Source organism: Temnothorax americanus, unplaced genomic scaffold (genome assembly GCF_048541705.1).
Source record: "Temnothorax americanus isolate GAGA-0224 unplaced genomic scaffold, ASM4854170v1 Scaffold1, whole genome shotgun sequence".
In the NCBI taxonomy this organism is placed as follows: domain Eukaryota; kingdom Metazoa; phylum Arthropoda; class Insecta; order Hymenoptera; family Formicidae; genus Temnothorax; species Temnothorax americanus.
Window position 1 is genome coordinate 2,880,952 of NW_027509230.1, and position 19,436 is coordinate 2,900,387.

The following is a 19,436-nucleotide window of genomic DNA, read 5'->3' on the forward strand; positions in this document are numbered from 1 at the left end:
GTGCGGAACGCGCGCACGTGAGTTCGCACAGCGGAAACCCGTGAAGTTCGCCGCCGGTGCGCGGGACGCGCACAACACGAGCCGCACCGAAGTGAAGTACGCGTCGCGCGACTTGAGGTCAGGCGACTTCGACAGGCTCGACTCGAACGTGCGCGAGCGGAGGCTCGAGGCCCGAGGCTCCCCTCCGTCCGCCTGTGTGTCCCGTTCGGTGCTGCGTGCTCCGTTCCTGCTCCAGGCTCCAGGTCGGCCGTTCATCGAGACAAAGGTGCGACTCTCTCGCGTTCCCTCGGGACGCTATCGTCGTCCTCGTCGCCGCGTACGTTCGTTCGGGTCAGCTGTCACGAGCGTCGACGTCCACGAGGATGCTCGGCGGCTCGATGCGTTTTAGGGTGAACCGTGTGCGGGGTACTTACTCGGCAATCCGGAAGTATCGAGGATCGTGTCCTCGATGAGAGTCCCTTCGTCCTTCGGGACCCGCATCGAACCTCGACAGCTTGCCCGGCGAATCTTTTTGGTTATATTGTTTTTTTTTTTTCTTTATTTTTTGGTTATGTCGGCCAAGGATGAATTAGCGGCATTAGCGCAATCCGACAGTTGATCGCCTGCCACGTTCGCGGCGACCTCGGCCATCCTCGACTCCGATTATCTTTAATCGACGATTAGTTTAACTGGCAGAATTAACGTTCGCTTGAAAGAAATCGACAGAATTGTCGACTATGCAACTTGCCGTCTCTGATCTAATCCTTTTCCATATGTTAAATGACAACAAATTTGTCTGTTTAACGAATTCTGTGTTAGCGAGGTTATACAAGTGTTACCTGATAAGTTGATCGCTGATTAAGTTGATCAGAGTTTGGCCGAAGGGTCACCCTTAGGTTTTTCCAATCACTGGTGTTCGATTAAAAGAATGTATTTCGACGGATCTTTCTTATCTCAAGACTGTTTTTCTTTCAACTTTCTTTTTACCATTTCATATTGCTAATTGTATATATAACACGATAGAATATCACGTGTTAAATGGTTTTTTTTTTTTGGCAGGAAAATTCTTCCACTGAGCACCGATGGCTGTCAAGGGACTAGTCTCGTCGATCGTCAAGTTTCTGACAGACCAATTGCAAGACGGTGACATAACTGCTGACTCGCGAGAGAGCTTAGAGGTGGCAATTCAGTGTCTGGAGAGTGCTTACAATGTGCAAGCCTCCGACGCTCCGGAAAACGTAAATCTGTATCAAATTTACAAGAATGTAGTGGAGAACGCCGCGCCAGTTCTGGGTCCAGACGCCACGCCGGAGGCAAAGGCTGAAGCGGAAAGATTGAAAAATGAAGGCAACGCACTCATGAAACAAGAGAAGCATCACGAAGCCCTTGCCAATTATACAAAGTACTTGCGTAGTCTCACTCTATTAATTTTTCTACAAATATCGTTCTTCCTTTAACTCGAGCTTATTTGTTCGTTCGCAGGGCAATAACATTAGATTCTCGCAATGCAGTGTATTATTGTAATAGAGCCGCCGTTCACAGCAAACTTGGCAACCACACCTTAGCCATCAAAGACTGTAACACCGCACTCTCCATCGATCCCTCGTACAGCAAAGCGTACGGTCGACTAGGTTTAGCGTATTCTAGTTTGGAGAGGCATAAAGAAGCCAAGGAGAGTTATGAGAAGGCCTTAGCGATGGAGCCGGATAACGAAAGTTATCGAAACAATTTACAATTAGCAGAGGAGAAATTGGCCCAGTTAGGTGTCAATCAATCCCTGCCTAACTTGCCCGGCATGGACTTGAGCACCCTTCTAAGCAATCCCTCTCTAATGAATATGGCGCGTCAAATGTTATCCGACCCGGCTATGCAGAACATGATGTGTAACCTCATGTCCGGCAACGTGGAAGAAAGTGGTCGCATGGATTTACTGATCGAAGCGTAAGTTTGGCAGAACAGAATCGTCAATTTCACCGTTAGGTTTGATAGATCGTGTCACGTCATCATCCATGACGCGTGATCCGCGTGGAACAGTTTATACACGTGTGCGCAAATGTTTCAGGGGCCAACAGTTGGCGCAGCAAATGCAGAACACAAACCCCGAATTGATCGAGTCGCTGAGACGGCAAATGGGCGGCAATCCAAACGATCCACCGGAACCACCGCAACAAAATTAAAAACATGGCTGGTTGTGCGACAGATGGACATGAACTTCGTGGACGTCGTAGCTGACTTTCTTTCTTACTCGTAGTTACACAGACCAGTCGTATCATTTTCTAAAACGCTACAAGGCGAGACTTACAGGCTTCAATGATAATTCTATCGTCGTATCTAAAGCGACAATGCGCGTACCATAGAATTCATTTCATAGATTAGGACACTACGAACGTAATATCGGGCCTCTATCCTCTCCCCATCTTCTCTTTGGCCATTGTACAATTTTTGATAACATACGTGCAAAGATTGATACGACAAAATGCCGCGATGATTTGAGTGACTAACAATTGAGCGATACCTAATTCACCCCGGCATCATCCAGGGCATTATTTCTATCGTGCGCTTATCACAAATGACAAAATGCGGATTTGTATAACGCAATTGTTTATTATGTCTCGGATGAACAACTTGATTATTCTATCGACGCAAAATATACAAGGGATATATACCGAGCGAGTCGCAAACCGTTTGATATTTTATCCACGTGTTCCACGCATATTGTACGAAATAGAACATTTTTGTCAACGTTTTATAAACGTGTGATCATTATATGATCATTTAAAAACCTTCGACCAATCATAGACGGGAACTTTAGCACGTCAGGTTTACGGTCTCGCGTTTCTCGAACACGCGGGTTCCTTAGCACGTTGCACGTTGAAAACAAAAGCAACGTGCTAATATTAATAATGTGTAATAAAAATCGCATGATTTCATGAAGAGAGATTATTCGGATTTCTATTTTATTTATTTTTTCCATCACGATTGGAAAATTCTTCCAATCGCGCTCTGAAATATTAATAGATAAATTAAAAGAAAACCACAAAGAAGCAAAGAAGTACAAAAAAATCGAGGCAGCAAATAAAAAGCTTCCGACAAACACGCACTCGTCTTTGACTCGTAAGTTATCAAATTCGCGATTTGTCGAAGAATCCCCGATCGAAGTTACACATATATCTGCTGTTTCCTTTTTCTTTTTTTTTTTCTTTTTTTTCCAGGAGAACGATCTCGATGTAAACTGAACTAGATAGGCGAGGACGCACGCGCGTGAACTCGCGCGGCGCGCTTTCTACCCGCGAGAAGAAAGGAAGCTGCTCGCGAGCCGGAGAGCGCGGCTCTTATCGGCCGTATCTCGTAAGACGAGGACGAGAGCGTTCGCCGCGCGTTGATATAATCAATCGGATACGATTTCTCCGCCGCGCGGGCGAGACGCGCGCGCGCGCGCGCATACGTAGAATTCCATTGACGGCCGTCTTCCCCGCGTGTCCCACGGGACCGCGACCGGGCGTGACGAGCGCCAGCCAATATTCCACGTGCGTCACGCGATGACATCATTCTTATTTGGCTACGACGCGCACGCACATAGTACACATACGCGCGCGCTCGTATACTTATTATTTTTTCTTTTTACGAATACGCACGCGCGGACGGCGCGTATGTACGCCGGTTATATCGGTTGATTGGTAACACCTCGATTATTATCCGCGATTAGAAGTGATTAGAAGCGGATCGTTCGTGGGCGTCGAACGGCTTTCGAATCAGCTGACCGTCAAAGTCCATTCGCGAATAGAATATGCGAGATGTGGGGAGTAAAGTCGGCGAAGAGGCTCGGTTTATATCAAAGAATTCCGAGAGTGAAATTCGAGTTACTCGTAAAATTCGTTTGTCAATTTTGCGAACGTCACCGGGAAATCCCGTCGTCCCCGCGTCCTTGAACTCCTCCTGAAAAGAGAGGAGAGGGACAAAGAAGTATAAACGCTCGGGAGAGACTATTTCATTTCGCGGGCAATTGGGAGAGGGGGGGCGGGAATTCTTGACGCCGGCATTTATTTTATCCGGCCGATAAGCCGGTTAATGACACGCTGCGTGCACGCGCACGCACCGGCGTGAAATTAGTTCGTCGCGAAAGCGTAGACATGTGTGAATTTCCTACATATACGTACATACGTTATATGCTACATAAGGCCTGTTTGTTTTCGGCTGAGCTTCTTGCACGGCTTATATTTTCTCTTTTCTCTCCACCGTGAAAAGAAAAAAAGGAGAGATGAACTGCGCAAGAAGTTCAGCTAAAACGAACAGGTCTATATATTATAGTTACGATTGCCATGTAATTATTATAGATCGAATTTCTGATCTTTTTCCGTCTCGCGATAAACAAAAAATTTTAAACGCTTACTTTTTACAATAAAATCGCACCAGCGAAACTGTATATATCTTCTGCTTTACAACGTAGCGTAGAGCAACTCTCATTTTTTTATTCTTTATCCCAAAAATCTTTCGATTTTCCGTTGACTTTGCAATACCCTGAAATCAAACGAACGATCTTATAGAGAACACAAGGAGAAATGCGGATATAAAAAATATCGCGCCTCGAGCATGTTTTTGTTCCTCTGAAAAACTCGCCGAACTTATTCGCGCTGCGCGCGCGCGCGTATCGCAAAACGCAACGGCGGTAGAGAGACGGCCGCGTTATTTACATATTTTCCAACCCTTTCCTACATCCACCTACGAGGGTCGGGTGGCGGTGGCACGAATCGGAGAAGCGTGAAGTCAGCGAGAAGCGTGTGCGCGCAAAGTTCCTTCCACAGGTCCGTGACGCGCGGTGCGGTGGCGCGCGATTCGCCGGTTTCGGTTAGCAGGGCTGGGGCGAGGCGCGGCGGGCGCGGGCGCCGCGCGGCCCCGGGAACGGCGGGCGACGGCGTCTCGCCGCGCTTTTTACGATCGATGTGACTTGACTCTCGCGAGGAAAGACCGCGTGAACGAGATGATACGCGTCGTTAAAAGCCACGCTCTTCTCGCACGCACCTTCCACACCTTTTAGATCTTTTATTTTTTTTCTCTATTTCTTTTTGATATCTGATTCAGTTGTTTCAATTTTGAGTACAGAAGGACCAAGTAACAGAGTAATTGTTTTAATACCTGTTCACAAATGTAATTTATTTTCATTCGCAGATACGCTTACAAGAATCTTTTTTTTTTTTTTCGTAAGAACACAAAAGTTTAATCGATCGATTAATCGTTATTCCCGTCACGTCGGAATCACGTTAATAATAATGTATCTATCGCGAAGTCGATGCCCGTTCGGCCTGACAAATTTATGGACGTCGACCCGGTTTCGCGAAGCCGGCGGCGCGCGACACGTTCGTCGCGCCGACGCGACGCCGGCGCTCGACACGCCCCTGAAACAACGAGCCGAAGTTGCCCGTTGCCGCCGCCGCCGCTCGTCCGGCGTCGCCACCGCCACCCGCCACCACCGCGCGGCCATTCGCCGCACGCTCAACAGATCGAGGTGTGGCCATCGAGGGCAGCCATTTTCTTGACTTTCTGTCGCTTAAGATTTCAGGTAAATACGCAAATATCTCTTAAGTTAACTCCGGCGGCCGGAGTGGTGCGAGGGTGCGTGGTGCGCCGTGCGTGCGGGCTTCGCGAGGGTGTCCGAGCGTCGCGTTGGAGATCCCGCCGGGACGTCGGCCCGGGTACGGTGCTAAAAGAGGAAAGAGGGGAAAAAAAAAGAGGAGCCTCCTCCTCCGTGAATCGAGAGTGAGGAAGAGAGAGAGAGGGAAAGAGCGAGACGGGGGACAAGTAGCCGGAGAAAGAGGGAGGGAGAGAGAGAGAGAGAGAGAGAGAGAACGGGTTGCGCGAGGAGACCTCGAGGGAGTGCCATGCGTCGCGATTCTCGTCCGTTCGGTATCACCGCGCGGCGAGACGCGCTCTGAACACAGCGGCACAAGGCACAACTCGGCTCGACTCGGCGTTCACGTCGTACCGTACTCGCGTCGTCGTTCGTGCGCGCGATTCGCGCTTAAGTCTACGTCCACGTCGTCATCGTTATCTTCGTCGCCGCCGTCACCGCCGCCACCACCGTTGCCGCTGGCCGCTGCTGTCGCGGAACCGAGCGTCAATCCGTGCGACGGATCTCTTGGAATGCTCTCGGGCTCTACCTGACGCTACGTGGCCGTTTAGTCCAGTAAGTAAACGCCTCTTTCGCTCTCTCTCTCTCTCTCTCTTTTTCTCTTTCTTTCTTTCTCTCCCTCTTTCTACTGTCGCGACGACTGCTCCCCGCGTATCCCCCTGTTACGCCACACAACGCATTCTCGCGCGCCGTCGCTTCCGCAGCCCCTTTCTTCTTTCCCGTGTTCTTTCCCCTCGAGAAAAGAAAAAAAAGATCGCGCGAGTGCGGTTAAAAGAAACAGACACCTCGTGCTTTCTTCGCCTCGCCCCGGTCTTCCCCCTCTGCCCCCCGCCCCCCGCTTAATCGCAGCCGCGGCTGATCCACGATCGGCGACGTCGTCTCGCCTTCGTGCGTGACAGTCTTCGATCCGTCCCGGATGTCGCCCGGCGACGTTTCTGCCTCCCTCTTCCCCCGCCCCGCGTAAACAAATTCTAAAGTGATGTATGTGCGCGCTTTCGACGTGACGCGATCGCCCGGGAGCCTCGCGCCTCGCGCCTCGCGCCGCCGACCTCCGCGGGCAACGTTTCCTCGGTTTCCTCACGGGGTCCCGCTTCTCGCGCCCGCCGCGCGCTCCACTTTTCACCCGTGTGAAAAAAATCCCCGGAGAGGATTTTCGCATTCCGGTTCGATCGGCGAGATCGACCCTTCCGTGTGTCGTATCGGCGCGACCGCGGAGAAGAGGGAAAGAAAAAGAAAAAGAGAGAGAGAAAGAGGAAAAAGTTCCGCACGGCCGAGAGGAACGGGCTTCTGGATTCTCCGAGGTCTGTTGCTCTCGATCGCACTTTCTACACCCCGCCTCCTCCGTCCCGTGCGCGCTGTACGGACGCCTCGTACGCGTGAGAGAGAGAGAGAGAGAGAGAGAGAGAGAGAGAGAGAGAGAGAGAGAGTGCAGGAGAGTGCAGATCGAGCGAACGGGCGGACCTCCGAATCGTCCGCGACCGTCGGTGGCGTCTCGCGTCTCCCGAGAATCCGCGTCATCATTAGCGTTTCCTGAGCACTCGCGTCATTGATGGCGTCCTGAGTGTCCGCCACGAAATCTCGTCTTTCTCTCTCTCTCTCTCTCTCACTCTCGCAAGCGCGCGCGCGCGCACACACTTTTCTCTCTTTCGCACTCTCCGACCTTGGCCATTGCGCGCAGTTCGTCCTCGTCGCGGTAAGAAATATAGGTTAGTTTGATCGAGGGGCACACTCGTCAGGTCTCGTTCGCTTTAGACGTGCTTTCTATAAGCTTCGTCTCTCTCTTTCTCTCCTCTCGCTTCTCTCGAGATGTTTTTAACGCGTGAAAAGTGTGAAAAGAGCACGGCTGAGACTTAGGTTGGTTTCTTTTAACTCTACGCTTTTTTCTCTCTCTCTCTCTCTCTCTCTCTCTCTCTCTCTCTCTTTCTTCACATCTTCTTTTTCTTTAGTTTCTTCACAAAACCGAGAGTACGTCTTCCTTTTGTTTCAAGCACAGAGGGTGTAATGAGTGACAAGCGCGATTGAAAGGAACACACACACACCTCCCCCCTCTCCCCGAGGTAGCAATGTTCTCGTCCTCGTAGGAGAGGCGCTTGGCAACTGGATTTAGGGGTCATCGGAGGTGACTGCTGCATGTCTTCTGGCGCCGATCCGCGTGCTCGTCCTCGTGGATCTCTATGTTTCGGAGAAATACACGAAAGGGTTGGTCTTAGCGTACAATATTCTTTCCGACGCTCGTTTCGTGTCAGCGCGGCACGTATTGTTTTTCTCACGCACACATATACAGACACCATTCTTTTTCTCTCTTTATCTCTCTTTCTCTCTTTCTCTTTCTCTTTCCGATAAGTTGTGAGCGACGTGTGTAAATTGCGAGACAAAGGACTCGTTCCTGCGTGTCGGGAATATTCGCGATATCGACGTGGAGAGACGCGGCCGTCCGTCGCGCGAACGCTCGGCCGGCAGCTTCGTTTCGGGACTGAAAAGAGGGACCCGCGCGCGCGATATCTGATACCATTCTGTCAGCAGGAAGGAAATTCCGTGGCAACTCTCTTTTGTACCTCATAGGCAATATTCCATGCGCTTCCGCTTCTGTGTGACTTGGCTGAGTATCATTGTGGTCTATTGCGATGAGATAATACGAGGCGTCACCAGCGCGAAAGGGGTGAACTTTGTGAACTTTTGCATTGGAAGCTTTATTCCCTCCTTCCCCCCCCCTTTGTTGCCATTTAGTAAAGCCCCGACACATCACTATCGCTATCTCTGTCGCCTACTTGCATCATGTCTGGGGCTTAAACCTCTTGAGTCAATCGCTCTTTTTGACAGCTCTTTTTTCCGTGACGAGCAATCACATTTCAGATTCGTTGTTGAGCATTTGATGAGCGATGTGATCAAAGGGACTCCGTACAGCGCATTGTTACTTTTGTATAAGTATGAGCGTACAATGCACCACCGGATTCGATTTACGCTTTGTCGGATGGTTCTATTTTCTAAAGGATACATACAATGTTTGATATTGCATGCCTAACAACGAGTAATCTACCGATCTCTTGTCTCTCTTATTTTTTGTTTGTTTGCATGTAGTCTCTTGACGGATTATCACTTTGTTCCCGATGCATAAGGTACAGTCTTTGGTCGAGGAGAATTTGGTAAATGTGGCACTTGAGTGTGGCACCAATCGATATAAAGGGGTACAACTATCGATGTTACGTTTCGTGTGTCGTGCCGTCATTCTTTTGGATGTAGTAAAATATTGAAGACCCTACCTTATGCGCGTGTGTTAGAGAGAGCCACAACGCGCGCGCGCGCGCGCGCGAATGTAATACTCCATATATCTCGATTTAAATGTGTACTTGAGTCGTCGAATACGATGGCATAAGGAACTATTATACTTGGTCACTGACGGTCCTGCTGAAAAACCTCGTAGCACATGTATGTACATACATACCGTGTAGAGAATATGTATTTATATACATTATATTTTTTTCTTTTTAACATCAGAAGGGAAAGAGTTAAGAAACAGAATATATTGCAAGTTTCATGTATAGTCTATGTGTATTAGAGATGACCTCACGTATACTTGTGCAAGTATAAGTTGTTTTTAACAAAACAAAACGTACACACACACACACATATATATATATATATATATATATACATACATACATTCATACATACATACAGATTAGAATATATATACATTTATTGATATGTGTTGTGTGGTATATATGCATTCATCTCGCAGCTTCCTCTACCTACATCTAACATATAAAATGTCCACTTAAAACAGAGACGCTGAAAGAAAGACTAAAAACATGGGATGCAACGTGTGCCGATGCTTCGGTCCACGCAATACGAGGTACCCTGGATCAGGTACGACCCAGTCAATATCCTTTAAGACTTCAGTCCTCGTAGGTCCCGCTTTTTCATAGCGCGATTGAGTAGATCACAGGATTTAGAAAAACAAATCTTGTCACTTGCTTCACGGAGTAGTAGTATCGGAGCTATAATATTGTAAAATAGCGAAGCAGCCAAGGGGCATTGTATTTTTTATTTCTGCGAAGGGAACGCGTCGTCTACGAGATTGGCTCGAAGTAAAGAGGCTGCGATAAATTCGGGGGAAGAAAGAAAAAATTTTAAGCAAAAGAGAACAGAGCTATAGCCTACGAGGTTTGAGACACTATTTTATTACGCTCCGAGAAGGAGAGGTGTACACAACGCGAGTTACACGAGTCTCACGGAGGTTTACCTCAACTACTTCTTCTTCCTAACTCTATCCTGAAGAATGCTTCTTAGCCTCATCCGTCACTTCTTTCGTACTTGTACACACGCTTTCGATTAAAAACACACTTGCTCTGCTCCACTCCAATTGTAATGAATATACTGACGCTGCGCGAGGGAAGCAAGTTTAATATCGATGCCGACACTAACTCCAATTCTTTTCAGCTATCTCTCTTGCGCGTTACATATTCTATTTTCACAATGTGATCCATGTAGGCCGCAAATCTATCACACCGCATGCTTTTAGTTCAAACGACTTGACAGTGTTTTCCCGCACAATGTCGCAATTGGTTGATCGAAATTCTTTATCGATACCAATTTTGGTGTTCACTTCTTAGGTCGTAAGGTATTCCAAATTGTATATGCTGATACGTAAAGTACACGTCCTGAAAGATTAGAATTTGCAAACTCATCCGTTGCACCTATAAGCATAAGGCTACCTGTACAGATAATGTTAGCAAGAAAGATTATTCTGCCCGATTACTTCATACGTAGGACGGAGACGGTTTGAAAATCCATTTATATAGTATGTGTACTTTGTGCAAATGAGTCACGATTAGCGAGAAACGCGATAAAAGCATAGCTAGCGGACGTTATCGCATTGAACATTGTATCACGATATGATTGCGAAATTTAATTTGTAAAAGAAGCATTCTATATCTCTGTAAAGTAGGTAAGTTATTCTTGGTGAAGGTCCGCCCACTTTTTGGCAATTATGAAAACACAAAGCGCCGCCCGAGGTGTCACTTTCAGGCACAATTATTATCTCCCCCTTATTTTGTGCAGATAAAACATTGATAAATCGATGACATGAATTAATTTTTCGAGATAAAGTAAATCTATACGTTTCATCGAGATTTTTTCTTTTTCGAATGTAAATATGTACATCTCATACAATGCGATACAATAAAAGGGATTTGACGATTTTAGCACATTTATGATTTCATTATCGATTTGATTGCAATCGTGAAATTTATCACTAACTTGTAACAAATATACCACACATTACGCTTTTCGTATTAATTGATCAATATCCATCTACATTTTTAAAACGATGAATGTTCTAAATGAGCAGTGTCATACTGTATATTGTCACGTCGCGATTTGCTTGTTTGACCATCGTTATACACACCACGTATACTCTTTTGCATTTTAGGATTCATGGCAGCCATCAGGAAGAAGTTGGTTATTGTGGGCGACGGTGCTTGTGGTAAAACATGTCTACTCATAGTGTTCAGCAAAGACCAGTTTCCTGAGGTGTACGTACCGACGGTATTCGAGAACTATGTCGCCGATATCGAAGTCGATGGCAAACAGGTACGTTTTATCGTGGAAATTTTTCTTATTTTACCTCTGTCAACAAATCTCTCACTTCTACCAACAGGTGGAACTGGCTCTTTGGGACACAGCTGGACAAGAAGACTACGATAGGTTGCGTCCGTTGTCGTATCCGGACACGGACGTTATCCTAATGTGCTTCTCCATCGACAGTCCCGATTCCTTGGAGAACATTCCCGAGAAGTGGACACCGGAGGTGAAGCACTTCTGCCCGAACGTGCCCATTATCCTTGTGGGAAACAAAAAAGACTTGCGCAATGATCCTAACACTATCAAGGAGCTCAGCAAGATGAAGCAGGAGCCGGTCAAGCCCGAGGAGGGTAGAGCTATGGCCGAGAAAATCAACGCTTTCGCCTACCTTGAGTGTTCCGCCAAGAGCAAGGAAGGTGTGAGAGAAGTTTTCGAAACAGCAACCCGAGCTGCATTACAAGTATGTCTCAATTACTTTTTCTAATGATAATTTCTAAGAAATTTTGTCAGATCTTTAAGTTGCAAGTCAATATGGGGGGAAAAAAAACATTTTTCTTGAAATGAAACATATTTCTTTAAATATGAATAATAAATATATATTTAAAATAACACAATGATATATTACTTAATACTTATTGTTATAATTATATTTTTATAATTCATGCATATTAACGTGAATATTCTAAAATCTTAGGTAAAGAAGAAGAAGAGGGGAAGATGTAGGCTTCTTTAAGATGTTATGACAAGTGAGCCTGTAACACAGGCAAAATTATGGAATTGCGGAACTAGCTGCAAAGAAGCTAATCGTAATGCCGTAGGTTCCCAGCGGAAATCATGATATAACGTCTTATCTTTAATTATTTTACATAATAAAACAAGTCTACACAGCAGCAAAAAAAAATTAGTAAAAAAAAAACATTAGGTGCATCTACAGATACACATATAATAATATTAATACGTGGCGATCGCAGCGCAGAGAAATGTGCGCTGGTCGATTAAGATCCGAGTTAAAAACCAAAAATTTGTCGATTTTTATCACTGAGATATAAGTATACCGGAGCCGGCACTGGCTCGGCTGGCGCGAGCCGAGAGAGAGAGAGAGATAAATTTATGGGATTGCTGTCTTTTGTCGTACAGTCAAATTAATAAGTTTTGATCGTTTTATGGGGCGGTTCGCAGGGTTCGGATCACTTCGGATAAACATCGATAACTTTTGGTCCAACTTGTACTGCGAGTGATATGTGCATGCATCGAAACTATTAAAGAGAAAGTGAGAGACAGACAATATCTGTCTCAGGATCATTTTCTGTCTATGAGCGTAGCATAACAGTGCCCACTCCGGTGTATTTATCTCAGTGTTTTTTAATCGATCGCCACCTCTCGGAAGGTGATGGCAACCCACCGAGAGTATCTTGCCACGTGAACTCTCCTCTTTGGAGATCCCCCAGGTTGGGGGGGTGTTGGATGAAATATATCATCCAAATCATGTAAGTTGATCCAACAAATCAGCGCCTTCGTTATCTTTGAATAATACAAAAAACAAATATGTAGAATGTATATAATAATAACAATGAGAGACAGTAATTATTACTAATATTACACTGTCTTATTATTATTATTATTAATATTAACATTAACATTTTAATATTATAATTATTATATGCATTCTACATATTTGTCTTTTTTTATCGTAGTGTCTTTATTTTGGTAATAAACAAAATTAAAGAAAAATTGAGTTGAAGAGAATTATCAATAGGAAATATTGAATATGCAAAACAAGTGTAACAAGTGTGAAGTGCAGTTAAAGAGTAATATAAGAACTCAGAGGAACAGTTTGAGAGAACTTTGAATCTTGCATCTTACTTTTTTTTTTTTTTTTTTTTTTTTTTTTACTAAAAATCGTCGCACTTCCGCGACTTTCGAACGAAGAAAGGAAACTAATGGACATTTATTACATTATAAACGCGCATAGGTAGGGCCAGCAGATCACTTTGATCTTTAAGATACCAATTAGATTAAATGTGTGTATTATTATTATTATTATTTTATTACCTTATAATTATTGTATTACGATGACACTAACATAACGGAGATTGTAACAAGCGGCTACAATTATATTTATGTATTTCGGAGAACACGTCTTTTGTGTCTGACCAACCGTGACTGGACTTGCGGTTTGCGCTTTTTTATACACATACATACGCCATCGATATCTTTAGCGTATGATGTACTAAACTTGGAGATTATCGGCCGTGCATATCTCGCGCACGGCGACGCGTATATCTCGCTTTGATTTTACCGTGTGTGCCACAATTTTAGAGCCGAGCTGCTTCGCAAAATTCACACCAATGTCCGAATTATTTTGTTTCACCATAAGCTCTTCCCGTTTCGCTTGTGCTATTCTTTACGCCGTGCTAAAAAGAGAAAAGGATAATGTGCTACTCGTCTTCTTTTGTAGATCCGTCTAATCTGTAAGATTTTTGTAATGAAATGATGTCTCACAAAGGTGGTATTGAATTAACGGTCGCGTAACGCGATGCCTCCCTCGGTCGTTAATTCAACGGGCTCGACTGCGGAATTGTGTTCACTGAGTTCTCTCCTCGTTTCTCAAACTCTTAGCGAATAGTAGATCTTGTTATTACACGCAGTACGCTTTTATGGAACTTCTCAAAGCCTCAAGGAAAAAGAAGCTTAGCGACACAACTTAAGATACTTCTGCCACGAGCGAACGCGCGCACGACGGAGTCGTAGAAAGCAAAGAGAAAAGGAAGGAGAAAGACAGAGAGAGAGAGAGATAGTGATAGAAAGGGAGATGTATATTAAGCAATTAAGTGTGCTTGAGTTAATGAGTGCTTTGGGAAACACGTGTCGAATACACGCTCCGCTCTTCTGTGCAGATCGCGCGTCGCTGCGAAGCTCGAAAGTGTTCTTTTTATAATGAGTTTCGTGGATATATACCGTTATATATATATATATATATATATATATATATATATATATATATATATATACTTATATATAATATTGTATCAATTACGCACCTGAGATATTGTATATATACATAATATAAACTCTTTACCATTCTCGCGTATTACGATAAATGTACGCGCGTTGATCGAGATTAGAGTACCGTTTTTCCAGAGCACACACGCACACATACACACAAACAAACACACACGTTTACATAAAATACATTCATCGCATGGCATATAAATAGAGAGAGAGGAAGAGCAATAAGCAAAAATTAACGAGAAACAAGCTTGAATGTCTAGGAAGACTTGAGCTTTCTGATGTTATCGCGGAATCGGAATTGATCAATGCGCATTCGATATGAACGAGCCGTCCTTTTCGACGAGCTGACGTCGAATAAAGAGAAAAAAGAAAAGCTGCATCTCGTACGCCCGCACAAATACATACATACATATGCCACAGGCATACGGACGAAGTACTTTTTCCTAAAGGGCTCTGTAAACCTCGAATTATCGACAGTACGCGGTTTTATATAATCGCCGTAAGCTAATTATCTTTTTCGTAAGTAGACGAGATATTTTGAGACTCGTGTTTAACTGATTTGTACGCGAAAGAAAAAAAATAACCCGAGAAAAATCAAGAGAAGTATCGGCAGTTTTTCCTGATGTGTGTGTGTGCGTGAATAAATCAATTTTTACGATCAGGGAAAAAAAAGAGGGATCGTCAATCTTGATCTCCGAAATCTTTCTACCGGCTCACACAAATCCTTTTCTGCAAAACTACTAATTAGCTTTTGTATGTAAGACTGTATGATTAACCTACGAACGCTATGATAACAAATTGTAACTAACAATAAACATTTCTTATGACGATACAATCGGTCCTACTGCTGGATGACACCCGTTAACGAAAGCGAAAGTTTTACCTGCTTTGTATTCTTTTTTTTTCCTTTTTTTATTGTGACATGATATCAGTTTTGATCATTCGCGTACACATCGATAAACAATATTTATAATTATAAATTAACCCTAGGAGAAGGAATGGAAAAATCCCGACGATTTTCTATAAAACAATTTATTTTGGCTCCTTCGTATAAACAAAAATCGCTGCATTATCTCATAACTTAGCGTGGTCGAAACACGAAAAAATTGGAATGGAGTGTTGCTTTCTGTATATAACTTTGTAATTCGCCAAACATCTTGGAAAACATGTTGTTACGGGAGAAAAATTTCAAATCAGTTCTGCGCGCTTTATCACGTCATTATACAATCGTTACAAAGTGTACAATTAATACATGTAGACAATCCTATATGCTAGACACTCCCCCCCCACCCCATTCGAGCATATTTTATTTTTTCACTTATTGCGAAATGTCTCGCGAAAAACCCATGATATATCTGCACTCTAAGTGTTATTTTCTCTGTTTATACACAGTCGCGCGTTCTCGAGTGTACTTGCTTGCGTGTTACGTGAGAGAAACTCCCGGACTGTTTCGTCGATTAGACGCATTCGAAAATGCAAGAGAACGAACGTCGTTTACGTTAGTGACGTCTTACAGCTCGTCAGTTCTAGGCTTGAGCGCCTTGCCCTTGCGATCGTAGCCCTTGAGCTCGTCGGTGGAGTGCTTGGCGATGTATTTGATGAAGTCGTCCAGGTCGCGGCCGCCCTCGTACTTGACCGGGCTGTCCTTGGCGTCCTTGGGTACCCAGAAGAGGGTTGGGAAACCGCGTACTTCGTACGGTGCCGGCACGTCGTTTGCCGCGGCGTCAAACTTGACGATCTCTACGTCCTCGTCTGCCAGCTTATCGCCCAATTCGTCGTACACCGGTGCCAATTTCTTACAGTGGCCGCACCAGGGCGCGTAAAACTCGATCAGTGTGTCCTTACCGTTATCGGTTACCACCTCGTCGAAGTTCTTGGCCACCGCGACCTTCACATTACCCGTGTTGCTTTCCGGGATCGGCTCGGATTTGAGGTACGGCTCCAGAGCACCGGCCTGGAAATCCTTTAGGAACGTCTCGAACGTCTCCATGGAGAATTCGTCTTTTAGAACGAACTTCTGATTCTTGGCATCTCGCGCCAAAATGACCGGCTTGTCGCCCTTCGCGTAGTCGATTCCAAAGTCGTTCAGCTCATGCTGGAAGTCATCCTTAGAAGATATGGCGAAGGAGAGCTCGGGGAAGTCCTTGGCGACCTTGATGATCCTATTGCGCCAGTAGTTCGTACCCTTGGCATTCTTCACGTAGTCCACATTGTAGTAGGCAACCACCAGAGGATTCTTGAAGTCTTGCGCGTTATCGCGAGTGCGTACGCCGGCGATACCGTAACTGTAACGAAATTGGCGTTACAGGGTCGTTCCAAGATTATCCAAAAATTGATAAAAGGACAATACTTACTAGTTTTTGGTAACGAATTCATTCACGTCGCTGATGGAATCGCTGCCTTCGTACACTACGCTGTTATCTTCAAACTTGTTGTGGAGTATCTTTGGCCGATAAAGAACAATCGTGTTTCTGAAACAAGAAGTCCATTAGTTAACGTGTAATATTTCTCGAGCAGTTACTTCCTTCGTGCGATCGCACACAGAAAAACCATTTCTATGATTTTTGCGACACATACTTGTGAGACACTTTGTCCAAAACTTCCTTTACCGACGTATGACCGAATCTGACCTTCTCTCTGAGCTTCTTGGAAACGGTACGATATGCCGCGGACAATGGAGAATCGTCCTTTTCGAAATAACCTATCACACTGACTTCGTCAGTTTCAAGGAACGTCTTGTGGGCTTCTTCGCTGGTCAACTCCTTGGACGCCGGTCCCACTTGGGACTGAAAAGACACAACCATATGTAAGAAAATTGTACAAACGGATTTCACGAACGAGATAAAAGACAGGAGATGTTACCTTCATGTACTTGACGATGCCAGACGCTTCTCTAGGACCGTTGTAGTCGGATCTGAGCTCGTTACGCTCGAAGATCTTGAGCGTCGGGTAACCGTTGACCGAGAACTTGTTGCAGGTTTCCTTTCCGGCCTCCGTACAGTCGACCTTGGCGAGCGTGATAGGTGGCTCGCTGCCTATGAGCAGCTCAGCTGCTTTTGCATATTCTGGCTTCAGGCGTTTACAATGCCCGCACCTGGTGACGAGATAAATATTCCTCTATCAACCGACTCGAACGCAACGCCAACTAATGACGCACGCATAGCAAACTAACTTATAAATCCCACCTTTGAGCAAGTACGCAAATAACTCTGCTATATTTTACATAAGCTTTAAAAACTATAATCTAAAAAAAATTAGAACTCTTTTTGCTGTTTTTTTTTAATAATCTCTACATTCAAAACGTTGATTTTGATCAAGCAAATAAGACTTTTCAATTTTTATACACTTTTTCATAAAATAAGTGTAATCATTAGAAAGGGGAGAGAATGGAGATGAAAAAAATAGATAAAAATAAACTTGAAAAATGCGCATTCCATACAGTTAAAATGAATCAGCCGCTAAAAATCTCCTTATCGTGAGACACCACGTAAAGATAAATTGTTCGTCAGATTTTGAAATGGAGCCATTAGAAATCTGGATACGCGTCATCACAAAAGTCCGATTGAGTAATGCCGTATGCCGGTGTTCGACGCTTAAGTTAGACATGAAAAGAAGAGCATCTTTTAATCCTAGCAGATGGAAGATACGAGTCTTACCGTCAACGAAGACTCCACATTACAACGCGTATTAATCACACGTACTACAACACGGATTAGTAGTGCTACAGAGATAAAAAAAAAACTTCTCGAACGTCCGGTGGTGCGTAACGGAGTGCTCCGTTTCCCTTTAACCTGGCAACGAGATCTCCGCAATTTTTCTCACTGTCTATCCTTCCTCGCGGATAATCTCGTTTTGTTCCGAGGCGAGTTTCGAGCGGCTGTTTGCGAAATGCGAGAAGAAAAGCGTAACGCAGAAGCGATGCGGAGCCGGACGAGGACGGTAAACGCTCTTTCTCTCACCATGGTGCGTAAAACATGACGAGCGTGTTCTCGTGACGCTCGAGCTCGCTCTCGAAGGTCTCGTCGGTGAGCTCCAGGACATCCTTCTCGTCGGCGAGGGCGCCGAGCAGCAGCAGCGGCAGGACAATCAGGCACTTTCGCAACATCCTCACGGCAGTGGGCTGTGTATGATCACTGGCAGGTCGGAAGGAACGTCTGTCTATATGCGTCCGCGTCCGTCCGTCGTCGTAGACGTGGCTCTTCCACGAAGTGCCGTTGTGCCGTTGCCGGCGGGGTACGCGAATTACGCGATGCGGACCGCGAGGTGCTGTCGCGCGCCGATTGGCTGGCGCGCCGCCCGCCGGCCTGCGTGCGCGCGCATATACTCGGCGTCCGGAAAAAATCTGCCGCCTCCGAAAATTTCGTTTTTTTATCCCGCGAAAGTTTGATAAATCGAAAGATTGATGACCTTTATATCTGTGTTTTCGCAAATTGAAATCTGGTTTCGATCTCGAGTAGAGAGATCGAGGCGTAAATAAAAAAAAAAAAGAAATTTCGCTGCTCGACACTCGACACACACGCACGTGTTTTTGGTACACCTCGTATGCCTAATAGAAGTGTTATACATTACGAAAGACTTCAAGGCGCGATCGGAGATAACTTCACGGTACTCGCGAGAACAATGAAATTCCTCTAATATACTATAATACGTTTACGCGAGCGTTACCTTCTGTAGTAACTTACGATGATAATACACTCGTTTACGCGGAGTAAATTATCGTAAGTTATTCCGTTTACACGAAAGAATTATCGGAAGTAATTACTACAGAAGTAACGCTCGCGTAAACGTAGTATAATAGTCTTCTAATCAATTCACTGAATATTTCAAACTTTTTTCAAATATACCTCTTAATTTATATAATATATAATCATGGCATATCGTCAACTATATTACACGCCCAATTATCACGAAGTCTTATTATGATGTAACGACTTAACGCTTACAATGTTAGAATTCTTCTGGCGCTTAAAAAATTTTTTTTTTAATTTGCTAAGGTTTTTCCTACAGCTTTCGTCCTTCTCTGATAGCCGAGAAGTTTTTTGCGATAAATTATCAAATTATCACGACGACATTGTCAAAACCGCTGAAGAATAGATAGGGTGAATAAAAAGTAATAAATAATGTTTAGAATCCTCGACGTGCACACACTTATTAATTATTTAATGCCGTGACGGTGCGCTACAGAAAGAGAGAGAGAGAGAGAAAAAAAAAACTGGTCTCCTTTTTACTCTAGGAA

General features: G+C 44.8%; 3 protein-coding genes across 11 annotated transcripts; 2 read left to right on the plus strand and 1 right to left on the minus strand.

The window, feature by feature from the left end:
* The first annotated feature begins 112 nt into the window (after nt 1-112).
* LOC143894978 (small glutamine-rich tetratricopeptide repeat-containing protein alpha) lies at nt 113-2,919 on the plus strand. Its single transcript, XM_077401703.1, has 4 exons — nt 113-265; nt 1,039-1,381; nt 1,462-1,920; nt 2,042-2,919. Exons 2-4 carry the CDS (start codon nt 1,062-1,064, stop codon nt 2,154-2,156), a joined length of 894 nt encoding a protein of 297 aa, XP_077257829.1. The 5' UTR covers nt 113-265; nt 1,039-1,061; the 3' UTR covers nt 2,157-2,919.
* Nucleotides 2,920-5,397: 2,478 nt separating this feature from the next.
* Nucleotides 5,398-13,077, plus strand: Rho1 (ras-like GTP-binding protein Rho1). Of its 9 annotated transcripts, none has more exons than XM_077401914.1 (6): nt 5,415-5,536; nt 7,599-7,804; nt 9,390-9,472; nt 11,037-11,197; nt 11,265-11,648; nt 11,883-13,077. In XM_077401914.1, exons 3-6 carry the CDS (start codon nt 9,415-9,417, stop codon nt 11,919-11,921), a joined length of 642 nt encoding a protein of 213 aa, XP_077258040.1. In that variant the 5' UTR covers nt 5,415-5,536; nt 7,599-7,804; nt 9,390-9,414; the 3' UTR covers nt 11,922-13,077. The 9 variants fall into 9 exon arrangements, with proteins under 9 accessions (XP_077258078.1, XP_077258056.1, XP_077258040.1 ...); XM_077401907.1 differs by having other exon boundaries at nt 5,427-5,536; nt 7,594-7,804; XM_077401889.1 differs by lacking the exon at nt 5,415-5,536 and adding an exon at nt 5,543-6,160 and having other exon boundaries at nt 7,594-7,804.
* A 1,575-nt stretch (nt 13,078-14,652) lies between these two features.
* Nucleotides 14,653-18,364, minus strand: Erp60 (disulfide-isomerase A3). The gene is made up of 5 exons (XM_077400880.1): nt 18,160-18,364; nt 17,063-17,294; nt 16,778-16,986; nt 16,555-16,671; nt 14,653-16,485 (listed from the first exon to the last, which is right to left on the minus strand). The coding sequence occupies exons 1-5, from the start codon at nt 18,303-18,305 to the stop codon at nt 15,711-15,713; spliced, it is 1,479 nt and encodes a 492-aa protein (XP_077257006.1). The 5' UTR covers nt 18,306-18,364; the 3' UTR covers nt 14,653-15,710.
* Nucleotides 18,365-19,436: the final 1,072 nt, after the last annotated feature.